Source organism: Leuresthes tenuis, unplaced genomic scaffold (genome assembly GCF_036924035.1).
Source record: "Leuresthes tenuis unplaced genomic scaffold, fLeuTen1.0.hap1 SCAF_18, whole genome shotgun sequence".
In the NCBI taxonomy this organism is placed as follows: Eukaryota; Metazoa; Chordata; class Actinopteri; order Atheriniformes; family Atherinopsidae; genus Leuresthes; species Leuresthes tenuis.
The window spans coordinates 32,065,599-32,089,908 of record NW_027325372.1 but is presented as its reverse complement, the minus strand read 5'-3'; the positions used below and the strand labels follow the sequence as shown (position 1 = coordinate 32,089,908).

Below are 24,310 nucleotides of genomic sequence, written 5' to 3'. Positions count from 1 at the left end.
AATTCAGTTATGTTTGTAGATAAACTGTAAAGCAAGGTATAAAATAAAGGTTTGAAATAAGCTGAGAAAATAAAAAGATATAAAATAAATACTTGTTGTTGTTTTGGTTTCTGGATCTTAGGTGGGGCTGGGCAGGTTTCCTGGGAGCCCGGGGCGGAGTCTGGACTGCTCCTACTGTCACACCTGCTTCTCATCTGCCCTCATCAGGACACCTTTAAATGAGCTGCAGGAGCATCCAGTCTTCACCAGATTGTCTCACTATCATTGTGGTAATTAGGCCAACTCCAGTGTTCTATCATTGCGAGTTCTTCTCCCGAGTATTTACCTTGCCTCATCTCCTAGTGCTTGTTTCCCTCGTCCACCCTCCATGCTCTGGTTTTCTAATGCTTGCATCGACACCCAAGGTTGGAATCCTCTCCTCAGCCTGTTTCACTTACCTGCCTGCTTGCCGACTCAGGAACCTTACACCACAACAAGCACCCTTCCCTCCAACTTGAACGTTATCTGGAAATGAGCATGGACAAACTAACCACTTTTGGAATAAACACCAACTTAGAAATGCCTCTAACCGTCTCCCTCCTCCCACAGAGTTCCACGTCCTCCTTGCAGCAATTATCCTTCCGCTCTCGACTCTTCATGTCACCTCTTCTTAATAAGTACTGTTTACTTTTATTTACCTTAAGTCCTGCGTAACCACTTGTGTCTGGGTTTATTTGACGCCTCATCTTCTACCCGTGACAGCACAATCTGGCCAAAGTATGGACTCAGCAAAGGCTTTTTGGTCAGCCCTGGCCAACCAGGGAGTCATGCTTGGGGAGCACCAGAATGTTCTGCAGTTATTGAACAAACAACAAAGTTAAAATAACAAACAACTCAACCAACTCTTTGAACTATTGAAAGATATGACCAACCAACTCCGTCTGCAACCAGTCACGGAGCAGCACTTGAGCCTGTTTTCTGAGGTGCCTCTTTTCCTACTCCGGATCATTTCTCTGGAGATGTCAGCAAATGCGGAGGCTTGACACTCCAGTGCTTGCTTGCTTTTGCCCATTCCCCACGCTCCTTTTTCGCAGACTCAGCTAAGATTTCTTTCATCGTAGCCCTTTTAAAGGGAAGAGCACTAGACTCAGCCCTAGCTTTTTTTCAACTTCACTCTATTGATTCATATTCCTTTTCTGCTTTTCAGAAGGAGTTTAAAAGGACCTTCCCTCTTCGTGAGGTGAATGTGGCTAAGAGGCTCTTGGACTTAAGACAAAGCAGCCAGTCAGTGGTCGAATTCATAATTGAGTTCCGCATAATGCCGACTAATGCTCTCCAGGGAGTTCTTTTGAATGCACTCAAATATCAGATGAACGATCAGTTAGCCTCAAAGGATGAGTCATCCTCTTTCGAAGATTTGGTTTCTCTCGGCATTCGTATTGATAATCTGCCAGCTGAGCGGAGGAGAGAAAGGAACTCTCGCTCCCAACAAACACCCAATCGGCGGCCATCACTCAATCTTTCCATCTCCTCACCGTCCCCTGGCCCAACCATGCCTGAGTTTTCATCCCCCGAAGATTCTTCCGAGCCTATGCAGGTGGGTCGGACCAGACTCTCCCCCGAGGAACGTCTTTGTCGCTTGAGAGCTAACCAGTGCATCTATTGCAGTTCGGCCAAAAGACAGAGCCCACCAGTAAAGGCAGGAGCACTGGTGGGCAATACTGTTAAAGAAAATCCTCCATGGCTCACATTATCCGTAACCATCCAGATTTTTCAATTCCAAAAATTAGCTCCCTGCCTTAGCCTATCAGGTCCATCTTCCCCTGGAGCTTTTACCATCTCCTATCTAGGTAAACTGACAACCACCACACACAAGACTGCACCCATAAGGCTTATTGTTTCTGAAAATCACTGTGAGAAGTGAAGAATTCTACCCGTTTCCCATCTCTACTGTTCCTTGAATCCTTGGTTTTCTCTGGCTTGCCTTGCATAACCCACATATCCACTGGTCAAACAGCCACATTGAGTCTTTTTTGCCTATCCAACTGTCTCAACTTAGCTCTTCAGTCACCTGGCTCTCCACTATCCAACACAACAACTGCCCTGGTGAATCTATCACAGAGTATCATACCTTGGCTCGGTTTTCATTAAAGATAAGGCCCTGTCTTTACCCCCTCACCATCCTTATGATTGTGTCATAGACATTTTACCAGGCGTGCCCCTGCCTAATAGCAGGCTTTGCAACTTTTCGCACCCTGAACGCGAGTCCATGGAGCTCTACATCCAAGAGTCTAGCAACCGGAATCATCGACATCTCCAGTAGGAGCTGGATTAATTTTTTTTGTTCAGAAGGACAAATCCCTGCAACCTTGTATTGATTATTGGGGTTTGAACCAAATAACAGTTAGGAAAAAGTTTCCCCTGCATCTTATTAACTCTGCTTTTGAGCTCATTCAGGCACTACTATCTTCTCTAAATTCGATCTCCGCAACGCCTATCACTTGGTAAGGATACAGTAGAGAGACGAGTGGAAGACAGCCTTCAAATACACCCTTGGGACACTTGGAATACCTATTCATGCCCTTTCGGCCTCACAAATGCATCTATTGACTATTTGAATCAATTTGTTTTTGTGTAGCTCGATGACGTTCCGATTTTCTCCAAATATCCAGGAGAACACAGACAACATGTCCACCTTTTCGTCAAAGCAGAGACAGTTTTGCAAACTTCTGTTCCCGATTCATTCGTAACTACAGAACACTACAGTGCATCAACTTTAACCAAATTAACCTCTGTCAATAGTCCTTTTCTCTGGTCCTCTGAAGCTGCCCTGGCTTTTTGGCAGCTCAAGGATGGGCTCATCTCAGCGGCCATACTCTCTTAGCCTAACCCAGACCAACAAATCATTCTAGAAGTGGATGCTTTGGACCCAGGAGTGGGTGCTGTCCTATCGCAAAGGTCTGACACTGAGGGTCAGCTTCGTCTGAACCTTCTTCTCCCAGCGCCGAGCAAAATTATTGTAATGGGAAATTAGGGTGTTTCTTGTTGTGTAACACCTGGTTTTCCCAGAACTGTTATACGACAGAACTGAATTAACAGCTTGAGCAAATAATGCTTGGTCTCCCAGCATGCTCTATGTACTTAAGAGGGAATTTGAACTGTAAGGACAAATATGTGTACGTGGTCAAACACTGTATAAAAGGACCGATCTTAGCATCGGTGGGTTGTCCAGACTCTTGATACCCCTGTGGTTGAAAGAGGCTTCATCCTATTTGGCTGAATAGTGAGACTTGGTCTCTGACTCTGTTTGATGATTATTGCTGACTATTGCTGGTTGCTAATTCTAGTTTATTATTCTGTAATAAATTTCCTAAATCTTAGAAGACTTATTATTTTCATTACTTCCTCACCATAAAGCAAACAGTTTTTGCTTCCACAATTATGATGTGGATAATCAAGAGGTTCTCGCCATCAAGTTAGCCTTTGAGGAGTGGAGACATTGGTTAGAGGGTACAAAACTACCATTCGCTATGTGGACTGATCATAAAAACCTCTCCTACATTCAATGTGCTAAGAGATTTAGATCACAAAGATTCACAGCAATGACAGTCCTCATTGAAGAAGTCTATTGAAGTCTACTGAAGAATTAATAGAAGAAGTCACCAGCTCCTTAGACAAGAAGAAATCTGCAGTTGGTGTATTTATTGATCTCAAAAAAGCATTTGACACAATAAATCATGAAATATTAATTGAGAAATTGGAGCGCTATGGTATCAGGGGAGTAGTCCTGGATGAAAAGCTATCTAAGCAACAGGCAACAATTTGTGCAAATGGGTGACTGCCAGTCATCTTGCTTGGACATTGTTTGTGGTGTCCCCCAGGGATCAGTATTGGGACCAAAACGGTTTATTCTTTATATTAATGACATCAGTAAAGTTTCTAAAATACTTTTTTTTTTTATTTTGTTTTGTTTGCAGATGACACTAATGTTTTTTGTACAGGTGATAATTTGCAGCAGCTTTTGGCTGAAATCAACTTACAATTATGTAAACTTAAGATATGGTTTGATATTAATAAATTATTATTAAACTTGAAAGATCAAGTCTATGTTGTTTGGAAACTACAAAAGCAAAACAAATTTGCAAATCCTAATAGATGATGTGTCAGTGGAGACAATTAATGACATTAAGTTTCTGCGAGTGGACCATAAGATTTGCTGGAAACTGCATATTAAATTAATTAATTCTAAAATATCCAGAAGTATTGCTGTTCTCACCAAAGCTAAACATTTTCTAAATTATGCTGCACTTCATATTCTATATTGCTCACTTATCTTGCCTTTCTTTAGTTACTGTGTGGAAGTATGGGGCAACACCTACAAAACTTTGCTGCGACCGTTATGCACATTACAAAAAGAGAATGGTTCATAAGGCAGGATTCCATGACTGTACTAACTTATTATTTATAGATTCCTGCCTCCTCAAACTCCAAGATCTGGTAGAATTTTAAACAGCTCAGCTGATGTACAAAGCTAGAAATAAACAACTACAAGATAATATTCAAAAACTGTTCACTGATAGAGTCTGGAGCTATAATTACAGGTTGGGTGTGCCTGGGCTGGCTCTCTGGCATTGGTGCGGGAGACTCGGATGCCTGTGTTGATGTGGTGTCTGCACTTCCCTCCCAAGCTGGTTTGCAGGGGTCTCAGGGACCTCCTGTCCTCCTCTTGGCACAGTGGGGTGCAGGGTTGGGATTGGTGAGGGGGCCTGGCAGACGGACTGTGGTGTCGGGTTATGGCACAGATGATTGGGGGTTTGGGGAGGGTCTCTGTACTCTGAGTGCTGATGTACAAGGGTGTGAATGTGTATTTAGGTGTGATTGTCTCACAAGGGCCTGCTGTGGGGTTGTTGTTATATAGGTTTGAATATAGTTTGGTACGTGTGTGTATGTAAGTATGTGTATGTACATGTATGTATATATGTGTGTGTATGTATGTATGTGTACATATGTATTTATTTATTAAATTTTTTTTTTTTTTTGTGAATTTTGGATAAAAGCATAGAAATCAAACAGGAAGGTTACTATTAGGGCAATTAGAGGGAGAAGGGGTATGAATAAATAAGGTTTACTTCATACCCCCTTTCAGACAATTTGTATTAATTAATGTCATATCTGAAGGTATTTATACTTACAAGTTTATTCAATTGTAAATTTTGTTTATATTATTAGTTTCTATTTATGTTAAAATTTATATATGAATATATAATGCGATGTTAAGCTAATACTGGTGAATATGTATATGTTGTTTGGGATTATTCTTTTTGTAAATACTGTTTACCAATCACTTTGGTGGTAATTGTCTGAAATAAATGAATAAATAAAAATTCAATAAAAATGAATTCAAATTCAATTCAAATTCATTCAAATTCCTGTCAAGCCTGCTGGTCACTATTTTTTGGTTGTTTTCATTTTGTTCATCTTTTCGCCCAGGCTCACGTACCGTCAAGCCGGACGCCCTGTCCAGATAGTTCACCCCTAAGGAAGAGTCTACCTCAAGAGTCTAAGCTACCCAGATTCTTCCCTCTACTTACCTGGTGGGGGCCCTGTCTTGGCAAATCAATAACAAGATTTGCCAGGGATTGGCCTTGGATTGGCCTGTTATCCAGTGAGCCCATACTGCCAAATTCGCATGCCATCCAGGGATTAACAGCCCCATCACTCTCCTCCAACGCTATTTGTGGTGGCCGTCCCTCGAGACTAACCCACTATCTGTGCAAGCAGTAAGAGTATCAATCATCTGCCATCGGGTTTACTACAACCCCTGAAGGTCCCTGGTCGGCCCTGGTCTCACAATTCCCTGGACTTTGTTATCAAACTTCCTCCCTCGCAAAGGTAAAACCACAATTCTTACCATCATAGATGGGGGCAAAGGTTTCCTTATGTTCTGGTTACCATCCCCAGTCTAACGGTCAAACAGAGCGGCTTAACCAAGAGCACAAAACCGCCCTCTGCTGTGTCTCCTCTGATTAACTCTTCGTCTAGGATTTGACATTTGCCTTGGATTGAGTATGCCCACAACTCCCTGATACCCTCCACAACAGGATTGTCTCCATTTGAGGCCTCTCTAGGCTATCAACCACCATTGTTCCCCGAGGAGGAGAGGGAATTGGAGGTTTCCTCCATTTATCACCACCTTCAGCGTCCTCAGCGTGTGTGAAGCCATACTCAGAAAGCTCTTCTACACACACTTGTCCACTGCCTGATCTAACAAAGTTTATTCCTTTAGATCTATCATCAACTAATTATTTTAGGCTTAACTACTCTGTGCCACTGACCAGTGGATGGAAATGTGGCTCCACAAAAAAAAACAAATTTTCCTAATTGATTTTTAATCGGCTGCACGGTGGTGTGGTGGTTAGCACGGTCACCTCACAGCAAGAGGGTTCCAGGTTTGATCCCCACCTGGGGCCTTTCTGTGTGGAGTTTGCATGTTCTCCCCGTGTATGTGTGGGTTCTCTCCGGGTACTCCGGCTTCCTCCCACCATCCAAAAACATGCATGTCAGGTTAATTGATGACTCCAAATTGTCCATAGGAGTGAGTGTGAGCGTGCATGGTTGTTTGTCTCTATGTGGCCCTGTGATGGACTGGCGACCTGTCCAGGGTGTACCCCGCCTTTCGCCCGATGGCTGCTGGGATAGGCTCCAGCCCACCCGCTACCCGATTAACGGACTGTCGGTATAGAAAATGGATGGATGATTTTTAATCTTTATATATATATATATATATATACTGCAATGAGTCTGGACACATGAAAGGAGACGTGCCAATCCCACATGCATTGTAAACTAATTTGTGTGTATATGTAGTCTGGTCCGTGCGTATCAGGCGATGCGTGCACACGTATTTAATGATTTGTATGCACAGCCCTTTTCTGAACATGGAAATTTTCACATCAATATTCATGTTTGAGCAGTTCAGAATGTATGCATGTGTACATTTATTTATGTGTTCTGATTGCCCAAAGTTACACACAAAATGGTTCACACAGTTTCACAGAGTCACTCTCTCTCTCTCTCTGTCGGGTTGTTGTGACGCCCTAAACTTGAATGACTGTCAGACGCACATACTCATTTTTGTCACACTGTAATGTCGGTGCATAATTTTTAATGACAAACATCAGATCAAGTGGAAAGGTAGGCAATCCCTTGCAAAAAGAGTTTGTCTTTTGAAAACGGAAATAACAATTTATGGAACCAACTATTACCGCCCGCACCTGCAAAACAGAATTTATGCTCGCACAATAATAGAGATGTCAGGGAACATGGTGTGGAGGGGAGGACTCAGATGCAGAACTTAAAGGGGAACTCCAGTATTTTTAAACCTAGACCTTATTTCTGGCATGAAATACGTTCATCTACTCACCGAGAACAGTTTGGCAAAAGTCGGCGTCCTTGGGAAGATATTTAGATAACTCGCAATCCATATAACAGAGTGAACGGGGCAAAGACGATGCATCCTCTAAATAAGGCATTATCTGTCTTTATTTCACCAGTACTTTAAGACAAACAAAAGATGCGCTGGTCAGGAGTAGCGGTCATATTTCGCAGTTTTTTATTTAGTTTTTAATTAATGTCAGTGGCGGCTGGTAAGATATTTTTTAGGTGAGGTAGTGCCACATCCAGTGATTGTTAATGATGTTAATGACATCTTAAAATTAGTTAATGCAAAAAAGTAAAGTAAGATATTTCCACTCAAAAGGTTATACATTCAACAATCACTTTATTCCATCATGAAATAACACTGACTAATACTGGAACATTTTATCTTAGTAACTCACACCGCTCCTGTATTTCATTGATGCCATTGATGTAACACAGCACAAGTACCAGCTGACAGTGAGTGGAAATGTCCGTCGTCTCGTCTGCTTGAATGGCGTCAAAATTGGCGCTCTTCACTTCTTCCTGAATATAACTCCTCACCACGGACAACATACAGTCGAGCAGCTCATTCTGGACCGTTTTCGACATCCCCTTAAACACAGTCGCCGTCTTCAGTTGCTTCTCCAGCACGTTATCCAAAGAGGCAACAAAATCTACCAGACCCCGAAAAATACCAGGGTTTTCTGACGAGTCTGTCTCATCATGTCCACGCAAGGCCAACTCAAAAGCACCACAAAACTTCACACAATTATTTTGGATAAAACATGTCGGTTTTTATCCACCTCCTCATAGTGCTTCCCTACCGCCAGCCTGTGACCGTCATCCAGCTGTGTAGTGATGTTCTGCCATCCTAATATGGCTATCTTCGTGGAGTTATCCATGTTTGCTGTTCCAACAGGTATCCTTTGAATGGTGTTATGGTGTTTTTCCCCCCTCTTTTCTGTCTTCTCAAACCCCAGCTGGTCGAGGCGGATGGCCATCCTTCCCGAGTCTGGTTCTGCCAGAGGTTTCTTCCTGTTAAAGGGAGTCGTTCCTTTCTACAGTCGTCACAGGCACGCTCAGGACGGGAGATTGGACTGAAGACAAGTTTCGGTGCAATCTGTTGGTTTCCTTAGCTATGATATTATTTTTTGAATTGGCTCTATATGAATGAATTGGATTATTTTGAAATTAATTAATTGGATATCATTGGATTATTATTACAATTAATTGAATTCCAATTGGCTTGAATTGGACTATATTATTTAAGTGCCTTGAGATGACAATTGTTGTAATTCGGCACTATATAAATAAAACTGAATTGAATTGAATTGCTCTAGTGTTCTGGTGTTCTCTATTTTCTCAGAAAGATGTTTCATATTCCTTACTACTGTAACTGTCCAGGCATGATCTGTCCCAGGCGTTCTAAAAAGCATGGCTGCATCCAGCTAGCCAAGCCTTTCTGGTGTACCAGTTAGGAGAGAAGCCTCTCAGGTACCGCTTTCCCTTCTCGCTTGCCGGCTGTTTGATAGCGAGGTCAGGTTGATCCAGGTCCAACTTTTTTTTCCCGGAAGCTTCTCCATCAAAGTTCTCCTGTCAAATGTGTCTTGAAGGAGAGATCTTACGTAATTAGGACTCTTATTGAGGCTGTCATTTTGCTTTCTTCCATATAGAAAAATGGCGCCTGTTGAGAGTCTAACTGCCTTTATTTTAGTAGAATTATTTTGACAGCACTAATTGAATAAATTTGTATCATACGTTTGACAATATGATTATGCTATTGGCTAAACTTCTACAAAGCCCCGCTTCCTCGGGGTGATTTCTCCATCGGCTCAGAGCTGAACTTGAGACCTACCTATAGTGGATGTGCAGGAAAAACAGATTTTACAATGTAGTTTGTATTTTTTAAATTATATTTTACACACGCTACTGGGTATATCAATATTTGAAAAACAAAAATTTAAAATTTTGTAAAATTCAATGATCGAATGACTCTTTCTGTTGTGAGGGTGGCGTCATAGCGCCCTCTATTGGCCAGCCGCTGCTGTTCATATTCTAATCGCATCCCGACTCAGAGAGAGAGAGAGAGAGCGCCATAAAGTCCCCCCCCCCCCCAAAAAAAACCCTTTTCAAACTGAATGTTTGCTGAGAAAATGTATATTCTATTGCAGAGATTGGGATTATTTACCAGTATAAATTGTTACTCTTAACCACACCAATCCAAATCTATTATAAGGTAAAAAAAATAGGATATATTATTGGCCTAAAAGAACCCTCGATAGATTTTTTTAACTCTATAGGCTACACAATGGCTTGTGGTCTTCAATCTTCTTTTTAACTATCACATTTTCAAATTTATTAATCATATCTAGTTAAAGAAATGCATTGACAGTTAAAAGCTTTACTTACCCATCGAGAAGGAGACTCTCGGAGTCAATCTTGTGATGCATGGACTCAGCAAACCCAGCAAGGCCACAGTGAGACTCAGTAGACTCCAATTTTCCATTAAAACATGAATTAATTGTCTGACCTTGAATATGGTCAGAGGAAAACTACTGGGTCTGATGAGCACCTGCAGTATCACCGACTTCTTGGGAGGGGTAAGGATTGTAGCGAATGTCACATACTTTGCTTTATGTAGCATTTCATCGCTGGATCTTAGATAGAGAAAAACACACACACACACTTTACTGTGAAGTACCAAAATTAAATGGAATTTCAAAATTTCTGTTTAATTTTTGTGATGTAAAAAAAAAAATCTTTATTCATGTGCCCTTTAATTAAGCATTAAAGCTAAGTAATTAAGAGCATAAGTGTCTTACTCACATGAAAGACATGAAGTCAGAAGCTATTTACATAGTATAGAGATGTTAAACCACAAATAGACGAAGGAACATGTTAAATTAATGCATCTGTGTGTTGTACTGATGGCTTTTGTTGTCTTTGTTTAGATGTATGCCACTTCTTCGTGTAGCCTTCATATGTTGAGGCATAATATGAAATTATGCTTACTAATGAGCAGACTAACGAGTATGGCCCATGTCACAGGTGCGTTACAACTGGTTTGGGCGATCAGCTATCAATGTGAAGGTTGTGCCTGCCTGCTCCGTCCCCTGCCCAAGTAGTTGAGCAGAGGCATTTGGCTCTGTATAATGGTTGGCAGGTCACTGTGAAATTGTACAAACAGCTGTACCTGTAGCTTTCTGTAATTCCATAATACAAAATAAACACAAAATTTATAAATGACTAAATAATTTAAGGCCAATATATATTTCTGCGTCAAGACCTTCTGGTGGTCTCAACACACCACAACCACCCCTCACTCCTCAAAATTGTAACTACACAGTGTGCTACGCTGGTACAGATCACAGGGATTCATCAGCTTGAAGAATGACATGTGAGTGACGAAGAGGCCTGATCAGCGCTGTAAAACCTCCATTTGTTGACAGGTTGACCATTCCACCTTTTGTGATGGCTACTACTTTTACAAGCTTTCAATTTTGCAACGAAAGCATTTGCTCCTTGATATCGACTTGTTACAACTCCAGTGCAATATAGTTGAGGGTAGCTGTTACTATTGAAATGTCCAGGGAAAGCTAATTCTTTTCAAAACCTGTGATGTTAAATATGAGCTTTAGTGCCACCTAGCATTGCAACTGTGTAACTACGGACTGATGTCGTGATACAACGTAGAAGTATAAATGCGCATGACAGCGGCATCTGATACGGCATCCGGTCCAGCACTAAGGGGCTTAATGTATAAATTGGCCTTCATCATGCTTCATCGTGTAAATCAGTTAGGCTATCTTCCAGAGTGTGTTATGGGCTCAGCTTCTCATCTACTGGTTGATTATCAGACTGCAGTGAAACTCTTGTCCTAACAAACACCTTAATGAAGCAGTTCGAGCTGTTTCTGTCACTGTTTGATATGAGACCAGATAGATGTGTCACAGGTTAATCTAGCTGTACTCTACCACACTTAGCTTTGCGGTAAGACATATTGCATCACTTCCTTTTACCTTGTTTGTGTACTGTGGAATTTCTTGCTTCTCTTGGATTACTAATAATCACCTTATTTCTCCCTATAATTTGCACATTTTGAATAGTTAACTCTATCGCATACTTGTTATATTCTAACGCTCACTCTTACAAATATTTAGTCTTTAATTTTCACTTTTTAGCGGTGTGTCTGGTTCTCTAGTTTAGCATGGCTACCAGTTCTCTTCCTCCATCTCCTGCTTTCACCTGCTCCGTGTGTCAGATGTTTAGTTACTCCTCTGCTTACTTTAGTGATGGTGCATGTAACAAATGTAGTCTTTTTGTAGTTTTGGAGGCAAGGTTATCTGAATTGGAAGCTTGGCTCTGCACTGTTGAAAACCTGACAGCGAGCCAGGCCCCTTTAGCCAGTGCGGAGCCACCTAGCTTTGCAAGCTCCATTAGTTGCTCCCGAGCAGAACCGGAACAGCCGGGACCCCAGAGTAGCTGGGTGACTGTCAGTAAGAGGAGTCATAGCCCTAAAGCCTTGAAATGACAATTGTTGTAATTTGGCACTATATAAATAAAACTGAATTGAATAGAACTAAAGTCAAGCTCATGGTTCACCATCAACCTGTCCACGTTTCAAACAGATTTTGTCCACTCAGTGACACACCCGCTGAGGACAAAACCCTGGTAATTGGCAGCTCTATAGTCAGAAACGTGGCATTAGCGACACCAGCGACCATAGTCAAATGTATTCCAGGGGCCAGAGCGGGCGACATAGAATCCTATTTAAAACTGCTGGCTAAGGATAAGCGTAAAAATGGTAAAATAGTTATTCCCGTCGGCGGTAATGACACCCGGTTACGCCAATTGGAGGTCACTAAAATTAATGTTGCATCGGTGTGTAATTTTGCCAAAACAATATCTTCCAGATAAAAAAAGTTTTATCTGGACCCCTGCCAAATCTGGCCAGTGATGACATGTTTAGCCGCATGTCCTCATTCAATCGCTGGTTGTCTAGATGATGTCCAGCAAACAACGTGGGCTACATAGATAATTGGCAATCTTTCTGGAGAAAACCTGGTCTGATGAGGAGAGACGGCATCCATCCCACTTTGGAAGGAGCGGCTCTCATTTCTAGAAATATGGACGAATTTATTAGTCATCCAAAAACATGACAACCCAGGGTTGAGACCAGTATACAGAGTTGTAGTCTTACACACTTCTCTGTGGCTTCCCACATGATGCTGCCCCCCCCCCCCACCCCCCCCCACCCCCCAAATCAATAAACACAAAAGGAGCAAATCCTCTTGTGCAAAAAAATTTAAAACAAAAACTTTAACTGAACAAAAGCATCAAACTATTAAATGTGGTTTGCTGAATATTAGATCTCTCCTTTGGAAGTCTCTGTTAGTGAATGATTTGATTTGTGATCATCATTTTGATATATTTTGTCTTACAGAAACCGAGCTGCAGCAGGAGGATCATGTTAGCATTAATGAATCAACTCCCTCTGACTATTTAAATGTTCACGTTCCTCCAACCACAGGCAGAGGAGGAGGAGTGGCAGCTATCTTCAGATCAGGGTTACTAATCAGTCCAAGACCCAAGATTAGTTTTAGCTCTTTTGTACGGTGTACATTTTAGGACATCCTCAGGATCAGGCTTCAGCGTCAGACCTCAGATGAAAAGGTATAAGGTCTCAGGAAAACCTCTGTCAATGACTGAAATTGCACCCTATGAATGTAAGCTTAGTAGACTGAGTGATGACAGGGAGGAGGGGGGACCTCTTGGGACAGGTTTTGGAACTACATAAAGGTCAATTATGACCCCCACTAGGACTCTGGTTTTTCCTGTTTTGTTGTGCTTTTCCCAAGTGGGATCCTATAATTACTGTATACCTCAGCAACATGTCTATATGCGGTATGCAGAAACAGCTTAGGTATAGTGATGTGTGCAGGTATGCATATAGGAAGGTATGATCAGATATCATTATGTACTTACTTTGTTCTGTATTAGCTGCCTAGTTAAGAGACAAACATGTGCCTGTCTGTTATTAGAGTCAATTCTTAATCATATACTACTTCGGTATAGAGAAACATGTTTAATTTACCAAGCCTAGAAAAAATTCAATGAAAACTTAAATTGAAAAAAACAACAACAAGGAGTCAAACTACATGGACGAGGTGAACCAACTGGCCGTGTGATGCAGAGAAAACAATCTCTCTCTTAATATAGAGAAGATGAAGGAGATTGTTGTCGACTTCCAGAGAGCCCCCACCCGTCACCCTCCACTGACCATAAACGGTGATGCTGTGGAGAGAGTGAGCAGCACCAAGTTTCTGGGTGTGCACCTCACAGAGGACCTCTCTTGGAGCAGTAACACCGCATCACTGCCCAGGAAAGCTCAGCAGTGCCTCTATATCCTCCGCAGACTGAAAAGAGCCAGAGCTCGCAGTCAATTGCTGCACACTAACTGTACATAGCTCACTGTCTTTACTGTTAATTCTGTTTATACTGTTAATTCTGTTTATACTACTTGCCACTGCTGTTTTTTATATCTTTTAGCTTGTATATATTTTTTTAATGCATTTTTTATCTTCTACTTTACATTTTATTTCATGTTTATTGCTGTTTTGCATCAGATATAAGAGGGAAATGCTATTTCAATTCTCTGTATGTCCTTTACATATGGCAGCATTGATAATAAAAGTTGACTTGACTTGATTTTAATTTGGTTGTTATGCAACAAAACATGAAATATGCTAAGGGGGCTGAATATTTTTGCAAGTCACTGTATTCACTCACCCATCCAAGATTAAATTCAGGTGTTCCAATCACTTTCATGGCCACCGAGGCATGCAGACTGCTTCTACAAACATTTGTGAAAGAATGAATTGCTCTTAGGAACTTGGTGAATTCCAGCATGGTATCATAACAAAGTGGAAGTGATTGGGAATGACAGCAACTCAGCCACGAGGTGGTAGGCCACGTAAAATGACAAAGCGGGGTCAGCAGATGCTGAGGCGCTTACTGTGCAGAGGTTGCCAACTTTTTGTAGTCAATCGCTACAGACCTCCAAACTTCATGTGGCCTTCAGATTAGCTCAAGGACAGTGCGTAGAGAGCTTCATGGAATGGGTTTCCATGGCAGCTGCATCCAAGCCATACATCACCAAGTGCAATGCAAAGCATCGGATGAAGTGGTGTAAAGCACGCCGCCACTGGACTCTACAGCAGCGGAGATGCGTAATCTGGAGTGACAAATCACGCTTCTCCATCTGGCAATCTGATGGATGAGTCTGGGTTTGGCGGTTGCCAGGGGAACGGTACTTGTCTGACTGCATTGTGCCAAGTGTAAAGTTTGGTGGAGGGGGGATTATGGTGTGAGGTTGTTCTTCAGGAGCTGGGCTTGGCCCCTTAGTTCCAGTGAAAGGAACTCTGAATGCTTCAGCATACCAAGAGATTTTGGACGATTTCAACTTGGTGGAAACAGTTTGGGGATGGCCCCTTCCTGTTCCAACATGACTGTGCACCAGTGCACAAAGCAAGGTCCATGAAGACATGGATGAGCGAGTTTGGTGTGGAGGAACTTGACTGGCCTACAAAGAGGCCTGACAACCTGATAGAACACCTTTGGGATGAATTAGAGCAGAGACAGGAAGCCAGGCCTTCTCGTCCAACATCAGTCAAACCTCACAAATGTGCTTCTGGAAGAAAAATTCCCATAAACACAGTCGTCAACCTTGTGGAAAGCTCGCCCAGAAGAATTGAAGCTGTTATAATTGCAAAGGATGGGCCGATGTCATATTAAATCTTACGAATTAAGAATTGGGATGTCACTTAAGTTCATATGCATGTAAAGGCAGATGAGCACATACTTTTGGAAATATAGTGTATAAAGTGTATGTGTCAACATACACAAAAATGTGGTTAAGAAAGTCTCTTCGGATGTTGGTCACTAAAACTTGCAAAACAGCTGGAGCATTGGTTAGACCAAAGGGCATGGCTAACTATTCGAAATGTCAGAAAGGTGTTTTGAAAGTGGTGTTTCACGCTTACCCTTCGCAAATCCGAACCACATAGTATGCATTTCTGAGGTTGAGCTTAGTGAATATTTGTGCATCATCCAAATCTCAAATGCTGAACTCAGAAGTGGGTGGAACTCCACAAAAAACTCTGCCACACTCCAAGGTCCTTGTCGAAGTTGAAGTAGCCACCTAGCCACCTCCTCATTGCGGTTATGGTGATGATGCCCTCCTTATCTCTGAAACAAAATCATTTTATGTTTACTAATTTACTGATGGTGGGCATTAAAGATCTCAACCCAAGCCAGAGCTCTTCCTTTAAGGAGTCTCATTATATAATGAGTATGTGAAGACAGCACTGTGTAGCCTGTAACATTTTCTAGACTAAGAGCTGATGTGTGAGTGTATGTCTGGATGGGTGAATATGGCTTACAGTGTAAAAGTACTATGAGTAGTCAACTAGACAAAAAAAGCGCTACATAAATACAGTCCATTAAGCATTTCCAGAACCAAGACTTAGCAACTCTGGTTCTTATGTACCATCATATGTGCTTGTGTAAGCTCCTTGTCAGACTCAACTTGCTCTTAAGACAGATCCAAGACTCGTCAGCTCTGACTCTTATATGCCAGCGCAAGTGGTTGTGCAAGCAAAATTGCAAATTAATTGGGAAGTTTTAGCTCTTGCCTGCCTATAGCAGGATACCCTGCTACCTCTGGCACTTATGTGTCTGTTGAGGTAGAATATCATACTGGCTCTCTCCAACTTGAAACACACCCAATCTGGACTACGAACAACAGAGTGGGCTATTGCTCTTCGTCTTCTTAGGATGCATCAGCCAACACACAGGCCCTTAGCCCCTATGATCTTCTCCCTCCACCCCCTCCGCCACCACCTGCATATGTGTTTCACTGAGATGTGGCTGCAGGAGCATGTTCTAGACCCACATGCCTAATTCCTTACCTTTAAGATGGTACAAGCAGACAGAAACATTAGGAGCAGCAGCATAAGCATAGGTGGAGGTATTGCAATGCTTGTTAACAGAAGATGATGTAAACCTGGACATATTTTTGTGAAGGAAAAGATCTGTACCTGGCACATTGAACTGCTATCTGTGAGTATATATGTCCATACTATCTACCAAGAGAGTTCATCTGTGTTATTCTGGTAGAGGTATAACCTGCAGTCACTGTTGATACGTCATCAGCTCAGTGATTGTCAGACTACAAACACAACATCCCAATGTATTCATAACGATTTCTTGAGATTTCAACCAGGTCTTTCTCTCAGCTACATTTCCCAACCTGTCAACAGCAGCAACTGCTCCACCAGAGAAAATAAAAAGTTGAACCCACTCTGTTTTGATGTAAAAGATGCATACAGCTCTTATGCCATGCCTTCACTGCAAAAATCAGACCACAAATGGGGGCTCCCCACCTCTAACTGTATACCCATTGTTAAGTTTGAGAACTTTGAAAACATTATTCGGACGCTAAAGATGAACTATGCGGGTGCTTTGAATCCGTAGATTGGAATGCACTCTGTGAGTCATATGTACATGATAACAATGCCATGACTGAGTGTGACAAATTACATCAACTTTTGTATGGATGGTATTGTTCTCACAAGATCAGTAAAGCACTTCCCCAATAACTGTCACAGTCACCAACCTGGCTCCCTGGTCTGTGCCTTATTTGGTCATATCTCCTATCATTTCTCTCCTTTCACTTTGCTCTCCCTCTGCTCACAGCAATCAGCCACTAATTAACCTGATCAGTTTCACCTGTCCCTCTCCCTTCTTGGCAGAGGGACCTTGGTGGAGAGCTTCTTCAGCATTATGTATCCTGTACCTGCCTGTAATCAAACCTGTTCTGGATGTGACCTGTTCTGTGGGTGCCTCTGGACCCCACCTGTTTGTAGGTTTATTGATATCTGGCCACTGACTATGTTCGTCATGTGATCTCTGGATTCGTTAAGTGTTGGTTTCTGTCTGCCTTTCTAGCGCGGATATCTGTTTTTCAACTCTGATCTGACCATGGACCACCATGACCTGTTCTCGCTCTGATAGTTCCCCTGGGATATTGTAAGCTCTGATTCTGATTATCTGGATCTGTCCGTCCTTCTTTCTACTCTGGCTTTCTGACCTGTTTAATGTTGTTGGATTAACTATTCCATATGGCGCCACTATGGCTGGTGTACCGTCTGCCACTGCTGTTTTTGTATTTTATCCTCCTTACACTACTTGTCACATGGAATGTGACACCACTGCTGGTGTATGATTGCCTGAGCGTTCTACAAATCTTTGAGTCTGTAGAAAAGCTACCGACTGTATGGTAACATTCGAAGCCATTGTTGCCTTTCCTAGCATCCATTTCACCTTGTCTGTGGCGTCTACTTTGCTTCAACATTCATTGTTGTCCTGATGATCAGCTGGCTAATGACTTTAAAGGACTTGATTTATTCCAATCGTTTGCTGGTCTAACACATAATCTAGGCCACACTTTGGACCTGATTATTTCTAGTGGGCTCTGTGTCTCCCACAGAGAAATATCTGACACTGCCATCTCAGACCACTTCCCCATCATCTTTGAATCTGCAGTTCCTTTTTCTGCAGGGATGTTTCTTAACAAGGTGACATCAGTCAGGCATTTCACACATTTGACTGTGTTTGAGGAGTTTGAGCGAGTTCCTCTACCCTTTCTTATTGAGCTGCTGCAAGAGTAACCTACAAACTATCCTTTGGCTATTGTTCTGGCAAAGATAATTAAAAAATGTCTTCACTGCTGTTGAGTCTGGTCTTCTAGTCCAATTTAACATTTGCCTTAGTTAAGGGTCTGTCCCAGCTGCTTTCAAACATGCTGTAGTCAGGCTTCTTAAAAAAATCTAACCTGGACCCCTCAGTTTTATCCAATTTCAGAGTAGTTTCACATCTGCACTTCCTTTCCAAGGTTTTGGAAAATGTTGGGGTTTTTTACACTTGCAGTCTATTTAGAAGCAAACTCAAGTCTTGAAAAATTCAAGTCAGGGTTCAGATCTCGACACAGTACAGAATCGGCTCTTTTAAAAGTTCACAATGATATCACCTTAGCAGTAAATGCTAGGTCTTCTGTTATGCTGGTGCTCCTGGATCTCACAGCAATGTTTGATACGTTGGACCACACAGTACCTATTTCTCCCTTGGAGAATTATGTGGGCATTCAGGGTCCTGTCTTGAATTGGTTTAAGTCATATTTAACAAACAGAAGCTCTGCTGTGGTTGGTGATGTTTTTTCATCATGTGCCTCACTCTCATGTGGTGTACAGCAAGGCTCCATTCTTGGCCCTATCCTGTTTTCATTGTACATCTAGCTGCCGCTAGAGTCAGTCATAGCCAAATACAATCTTAGTCTTTTCACTGTACACATATATTTGCCAGTTAAACTGAGTGAAAGTGTGACATCTAGCTCTCTGCTGAGCCACCTGAGTGAGATGAAACTATTGAACCTGAAATTTGAAATGTCATGAACCTGAATGATGAGAAGACTGAATGTATTTTATTTTTCACCCCTTGCCTGACCAGTGTGACATTGTCAAATTTAGGTTCTTTGGCCTCAAGTTTTTAACAAAAAGTGAAAAATCTGGGAGTTACTTTTGACAGTTGCATGAAATTTGACAAACAGATTAGTTCTGTTGTCAGAGCTAGTTTCAAAGTCATTCATGCATTCATCAGTTGAAGACTTGATTATTGCAATGCACTTTATATCAGTGTGTTCCAGACTTCCCTTGCTCACCTTCAGTTAGTCTAATATGCTGCAGCCCATCTTTTAACCAACGTGACCCTGTCATTCCAGTACTTTTATCTCGTCATTGGATCCCAGTTCATTTTAGAATTTTATTGTTTGTGGGGTTTTTTTTTTTTTTTTTTTTTTTTTTTTTTTCAATTTAAGCACCATTAGAGACCTAGTACTCTTCTAATCTGAATTTAAAACTTTAGTAGCACTGTGACGCCGTGACATTTGCACCTGCTTTTTACGTGTTTTTACATTCTTTTATGTTGGCTAATTGTTTTTTATTTCGTTTTTTGTCTTCACTGGTAAGCAGAATGTTTCAAAGTGCTATATAAATGTTTGACTGATTTGGAACTCGTCTTAGTTTGGTTCTTAGCCTGATTTCCTCTCTGCAAGTAATATTCCCAGTTATTCTCTTAGTCATCTTGCAGAACTCCATTACCTGTAATACCCATCGATTGCACACTTCCGGACACTGGCTCTATTCCTCTCCTACCCCAGCTACGTCACTGCCCTGATTCTAGAGCGTCTTGCATTGGCACAGGTTTTAAGTGCTGCAGTCTCATTAAGAGATAGGCATTCACAATGAGGTTAATTTGACATATAAAATATTCCTACTTGTCCTACATGGTGATACCTATCATAAGTAGCTGCATTACAAAGGTTTTTTAAAATTTTCTTTATTTACAGTATCTCAGTCAAATGGTTAAGTATCTAAGCAGCAGGCAAAACTTCTGCTCTCTGTCGATGACAGTGTTCCACAACTTCAGTCCTGAGGAGCCACTGTCCTACATGTTTTAGATGTTTGCTGCTTCAACAAACTTTTTGGCAAACTGTAGAACAATTGACAATTAACAAATATCATAAGCAAACAATTGTACCACAAGTGAACAGATTTGCAACGCTCATGGAGAATCCTGAATTCCTGCATGATGACTTGGGTTATCCTTTATCATCACACAACGGGGTAACAGCTGTAGACTGGGCTTTGTGGATGATTTATTTATTTTTTTTCCCCACAAAACTGGTTTGCTTTCCCAAGGACATGGTCTCAGACTCAGCAGTGGACGTAAACCCCCATTCCATGAATGAAGAGCGGACGTAACCGCCCGGCCGGTTCCTTAATGTCTGGGGGATTGAGGGTGCATCAACCCGGTTGGGACATAGAAGGGAGAGCCGCTGATTGTTTAGTTTGGGAGCTGCTGATCTACTTTATAAAAGTTATTCTCAGTGACAGTCACATCAACAGTGACCAGGTTATAACATTGGCACAAAGCATCAAATGGCAACAATTAAGTTTAGTTGTGGACACGGTCCCTTCAAAAAAATAATAGTAATAAGGAGTCTGCTACATCAATCCGTTGCTTTGCATCCTCCGACGGAATTTCTGGTGGTCTACGCTGAACAGCTCTGCTATTTCCTTTATTTTTAAACCATTGAATAAATCATTTTCAATGGACTCGAACGGGATGTTGATGGTTGGTTGTCCTCGTCCCATTTGAGGCTCCACAGCATCCAGCTGTTCCAGGACTGAACAGAGGTTTACTATGGCAATCTCATTAATGTGTAAATCTGTGACAGCAGAGTATGCAGCCAAGCTCCCTGACTTGTTCTACTCGGCCACAGGCATCGGACACAGATATATTATTAGATTCTACCTGCTCAGCTAATTCTAATTCTAAATTCTAAGAGCGCCATGATCTGTGATGCGTTCTCTAAAGACCCGGCAATTCAATCAATTTCTCGGCACATTTGCAATGTAATGCAATGCAGATGTGCATACCGCCCCCTACCGAACAAGATGGGTAGCTCGGTCAGCAGGGAGCTGAAGAAGAGCTGACGTCACTCTGCGGCGCCGCTCAGATTGCTTTTTCGTTTTCGAATCATGGTCAGTACTTTGCGGGCAGGACATGAAAACGAAAAAGCAATAATGTGCAGTCTTGAAGAAGAAAATGCAAATGGAATGATTGATTACTAATTTTTTTTTATGGTCACGATTCGCTTCCACACAGGAGCCAGGTATTCCACATTAAACACGCCACTCCCTCTGTCACAGAATACCGTACCTGTTACTGGCTTCTAGGGAAACACAGAAGAGTGGCTTCTGTCAAAACCTGTCTCATGCTTATGGAATTCACTTGCTTTTGAACATTTATTTCTTCTTTCACCCTTTTGCCTTGTGAATCTTTTAGCCAGGGACATCATGTGTTCACAAAACATATCTATGCTCATGGAGTACGTGGACATCACTTTCCCAAATGGCTCTGTGCAAGGTTGTGCCACACCAAAGCGAGCAATTGGTCAAATGGTACAAACAATTGCTGGTCCCCCTGACTCAGGGAGTGAAGAAGGAGCCGAGATATGGTAGAGACTTATTCCTGACTTTCTCTCCACCCCTCTTCATGCCACTTTTTCCTCCTGGCTCCCTATGATTTCTGTCATGTGTCTCCACATTGATCCCGTTGATCCACCACATTACCAGGGGTGTTTTTTTGCTATGGGCGAAGTGGGCAGTCACCCAGGGCGCATTCTGTGAAAGGGCGCAACGCGACTGTTTTGGTTTTTCTAGTTCCAACAATGTGTAGATGGCTAAAAACGGTACAGCACATCATGCAGAAGACAGATGCGGATTATGTCTGAGGCTTTTCCACCACAGAGTTGATTCTCAAGTCACCCAGAGCGCACAACAAGCCAGGACCGCCACTGCACATAGTGGTAAGGTGACTTTCCTGGGCTGTGTTATTTGGTCCTCCAGTGTGGATATGAGTAATGAACAGAGAACAGACATCCTGAGTCACTCCAAACCAACCACGGTGAAATTGATGATGCAATTTTTGGGGTTAGTGACATACAGCAAAAACTTTGTCCCCAATTTCTCCGGTTTGGTAGCACCATTGCGAGCACTAATAACATCAAGCAGGATACAAAACTACAAATCTCCACTGCAGTGGACAGTTAAAGCCGACAAGGCCTTTGTTGATGTGAAAACTGCTTTATCTGTGGCCTGTTTCCTGCATGTTCCAAACTACTCCGAGCCGTGTCATTTGGATGTTGATGAAAAGGATGAGTATGTGAAACGGCTGAACAACACAGTGATGAGTATATCTCAACAGGTTACAGAAATACTCACCAAGGAACAGGACCATGATACTTCACCTGTTGAAGTAGGATGATGGGTCCTAAGAAAAGTCAACAAACCTAACTGGTCCTCTCCATGGTGGACGGGACCATACAAGATAGCAGAAGCTACATCACATTGTGTAAAGGTATGGTTGAGAGAGAACAGACTGAGTTACTGGATCCACAAGACTCACTGAACTCATGCCCAAGACCCTACCGAAAGAACACTGACTGAGGTTCGAACTGACTTAGGAACCTCACATACTGACAAAGACTAGATCACGGGGATTAACGCTCTATTAGACAGAACACTGAAGATGAAACCAGTAAGAAAAACGCCACTGTGGACAATAGACTGTAACATCACAGTAGCAGTAACAAGAATGGTTACAATAACTCTGCTCATTTTCATACCCCTCCTGTGGTGTGTGAATCAAACATTAAAAGCTCAAAAGACAAAGAACTACAACAGTAATCTTGACACACTCTCTCTTCCCACCACAAAGGCAACAACCCACTTCAACTGCAATTTACTGAGAAACAAGATGGTATGGTACAGTTCGATCTGTGCGCAGTCATAACATGTGACATCATGATGGGGAATGGTACCCCTAATGTCCCTCTTGGAGTTATGTCATAGCTAATACCGGCCCTGAAGATTGTAGTTACCACCCTACCAAAGCAAACGGAGGGCCCAAACCACTAAAAACACGATTAGCCTTATTTAAAGCTACACCTAGCATTCTAGTGATAAGGGATCCTGTACCCCACTAACACTTACATTGAAGAGCCCCCAAAAATCAGACTCTGGCAGATATGTTCTTGGAGCTTATGAAAGTGGAACTAATCCTCAAGGCTACTTTCTGATAAACGTGACTTCAAAATCCCAATTAACTGATAATAATACCTTAGCCACAAGCCTGGAGATAGAAAAAGACTTTACTCAGGAAAATGTTTGGCTGGACTGGGTAGAGAGTGCAGCCAGATTAGCTACAAAAGAAGATTGCATAGTGTGTCATCAAAGTATCAGCATCTGAAGTGGCTTTATGGCAGTCCACCGCTTGATATTGATATTCCCCGTGATAGATGGTATTCCCCGCTTAATTAGACACAGGAGAGATACATTTGACATATACCAGAATTCTTCGAGCTATATTGAAGCTAGCTATTGTTCCTAGTTTGTACTTTTCCACTCTGCTCATACTACACAATAGATGACCTTAAATGGTCCAATAAATTAATATAGCATAACTTGACTAAATAACTAGGTCAGATGAAGCTTCTGTCTTGACAGACAGACTGGTAAATGCCTAAAAAAACACGAACACATTGTTTATCACATCCAAAGAACACGGTGAGGATGGTGGTTGGTCTGCTCATGTCACTAAAAACTGGCCAATTATACTCTGTCGAGTGTAAGTACAACCTCTGTGAGATAAAGGTATATGGAAATGTTTCCGGATATCGGGGCTCTGGCTGACGGGTTTCTGACAACTAATAAATACTTTATTTAACTTAAGATTTAACCAGCTTGTTCTTGGGCTTCCAATGAAAGATTAGGGCTAAAAAAGAGGATGGAATATCAGCCGCTTCTTTTTTTATGAGAAATTTTCTCTCAATTTTTTTTTTAAATAAATGGACAACATCAACATGTGGCCCAGTGAACCTGGCAATTTAACCATGAACCTTCCAACTGTCAGAGATCAGTTTGATTTTGCAAATAGTTTGCTTTTTGTCTTGGGACTGCAATTGAAGATGCCATCATCTACTTGCTCCACCAAGTCAACTCTTATCTGCACAAAACAAGGAGCACTAGGAGGACCATGTACTTTGATTTCTCCAGTTTTTCCTTTCTTTAAATTCACCTTGAATTGTTATATGATTTGTCACTGACCTGCAGCACAGGAGCACCACAGGAAAACTACTTTCTTTTTCTCTGCAATTTCATGATTTTTCCATCAATGTGATTCCTGTGCTGTCTTTGAGACAGAGTTTAACCTAGAAGTAGTTTTGATATTT

At 41.9% G+C, this 24,310-nt stretch overlaps 2 protein-coding genes across 2 annotated transcripts in view; one reads left to right on the top strand and one right to left on the bottom strand.

Annotated features, from left to right (window-relative positions):
- The window catches only part of sema4ab (sema domain, immunoglobulin domain (Ig), transmembrane domain (TM) and short cytoplasmic domain, (semaphorin) 4Ab), a 90,281-nt gene extending 80,377 nt beyond the window's left edge, over positions 1–9,904 (bottom strand). Inside the window, exon 1 of the mRNA XM_072370823.1 lies at positions 9,808–9,904. Coding sequence (XP_072226924.1) covers positions 9,808–9,904 — 97 coding nt within the window. The remainder of the gene's footprint in view (positions 1–9,807) is intronic.
- The window catches only part of s100v2 (S100 calcium binding protein V2), a 264,791-nt gene that overhangs the window by 72,430 nt on the left and 168,051 nt on the right, over positions 1–24,310 (top strand). The gene's annotated exons all lie outside the window — the stretch shown is intronic.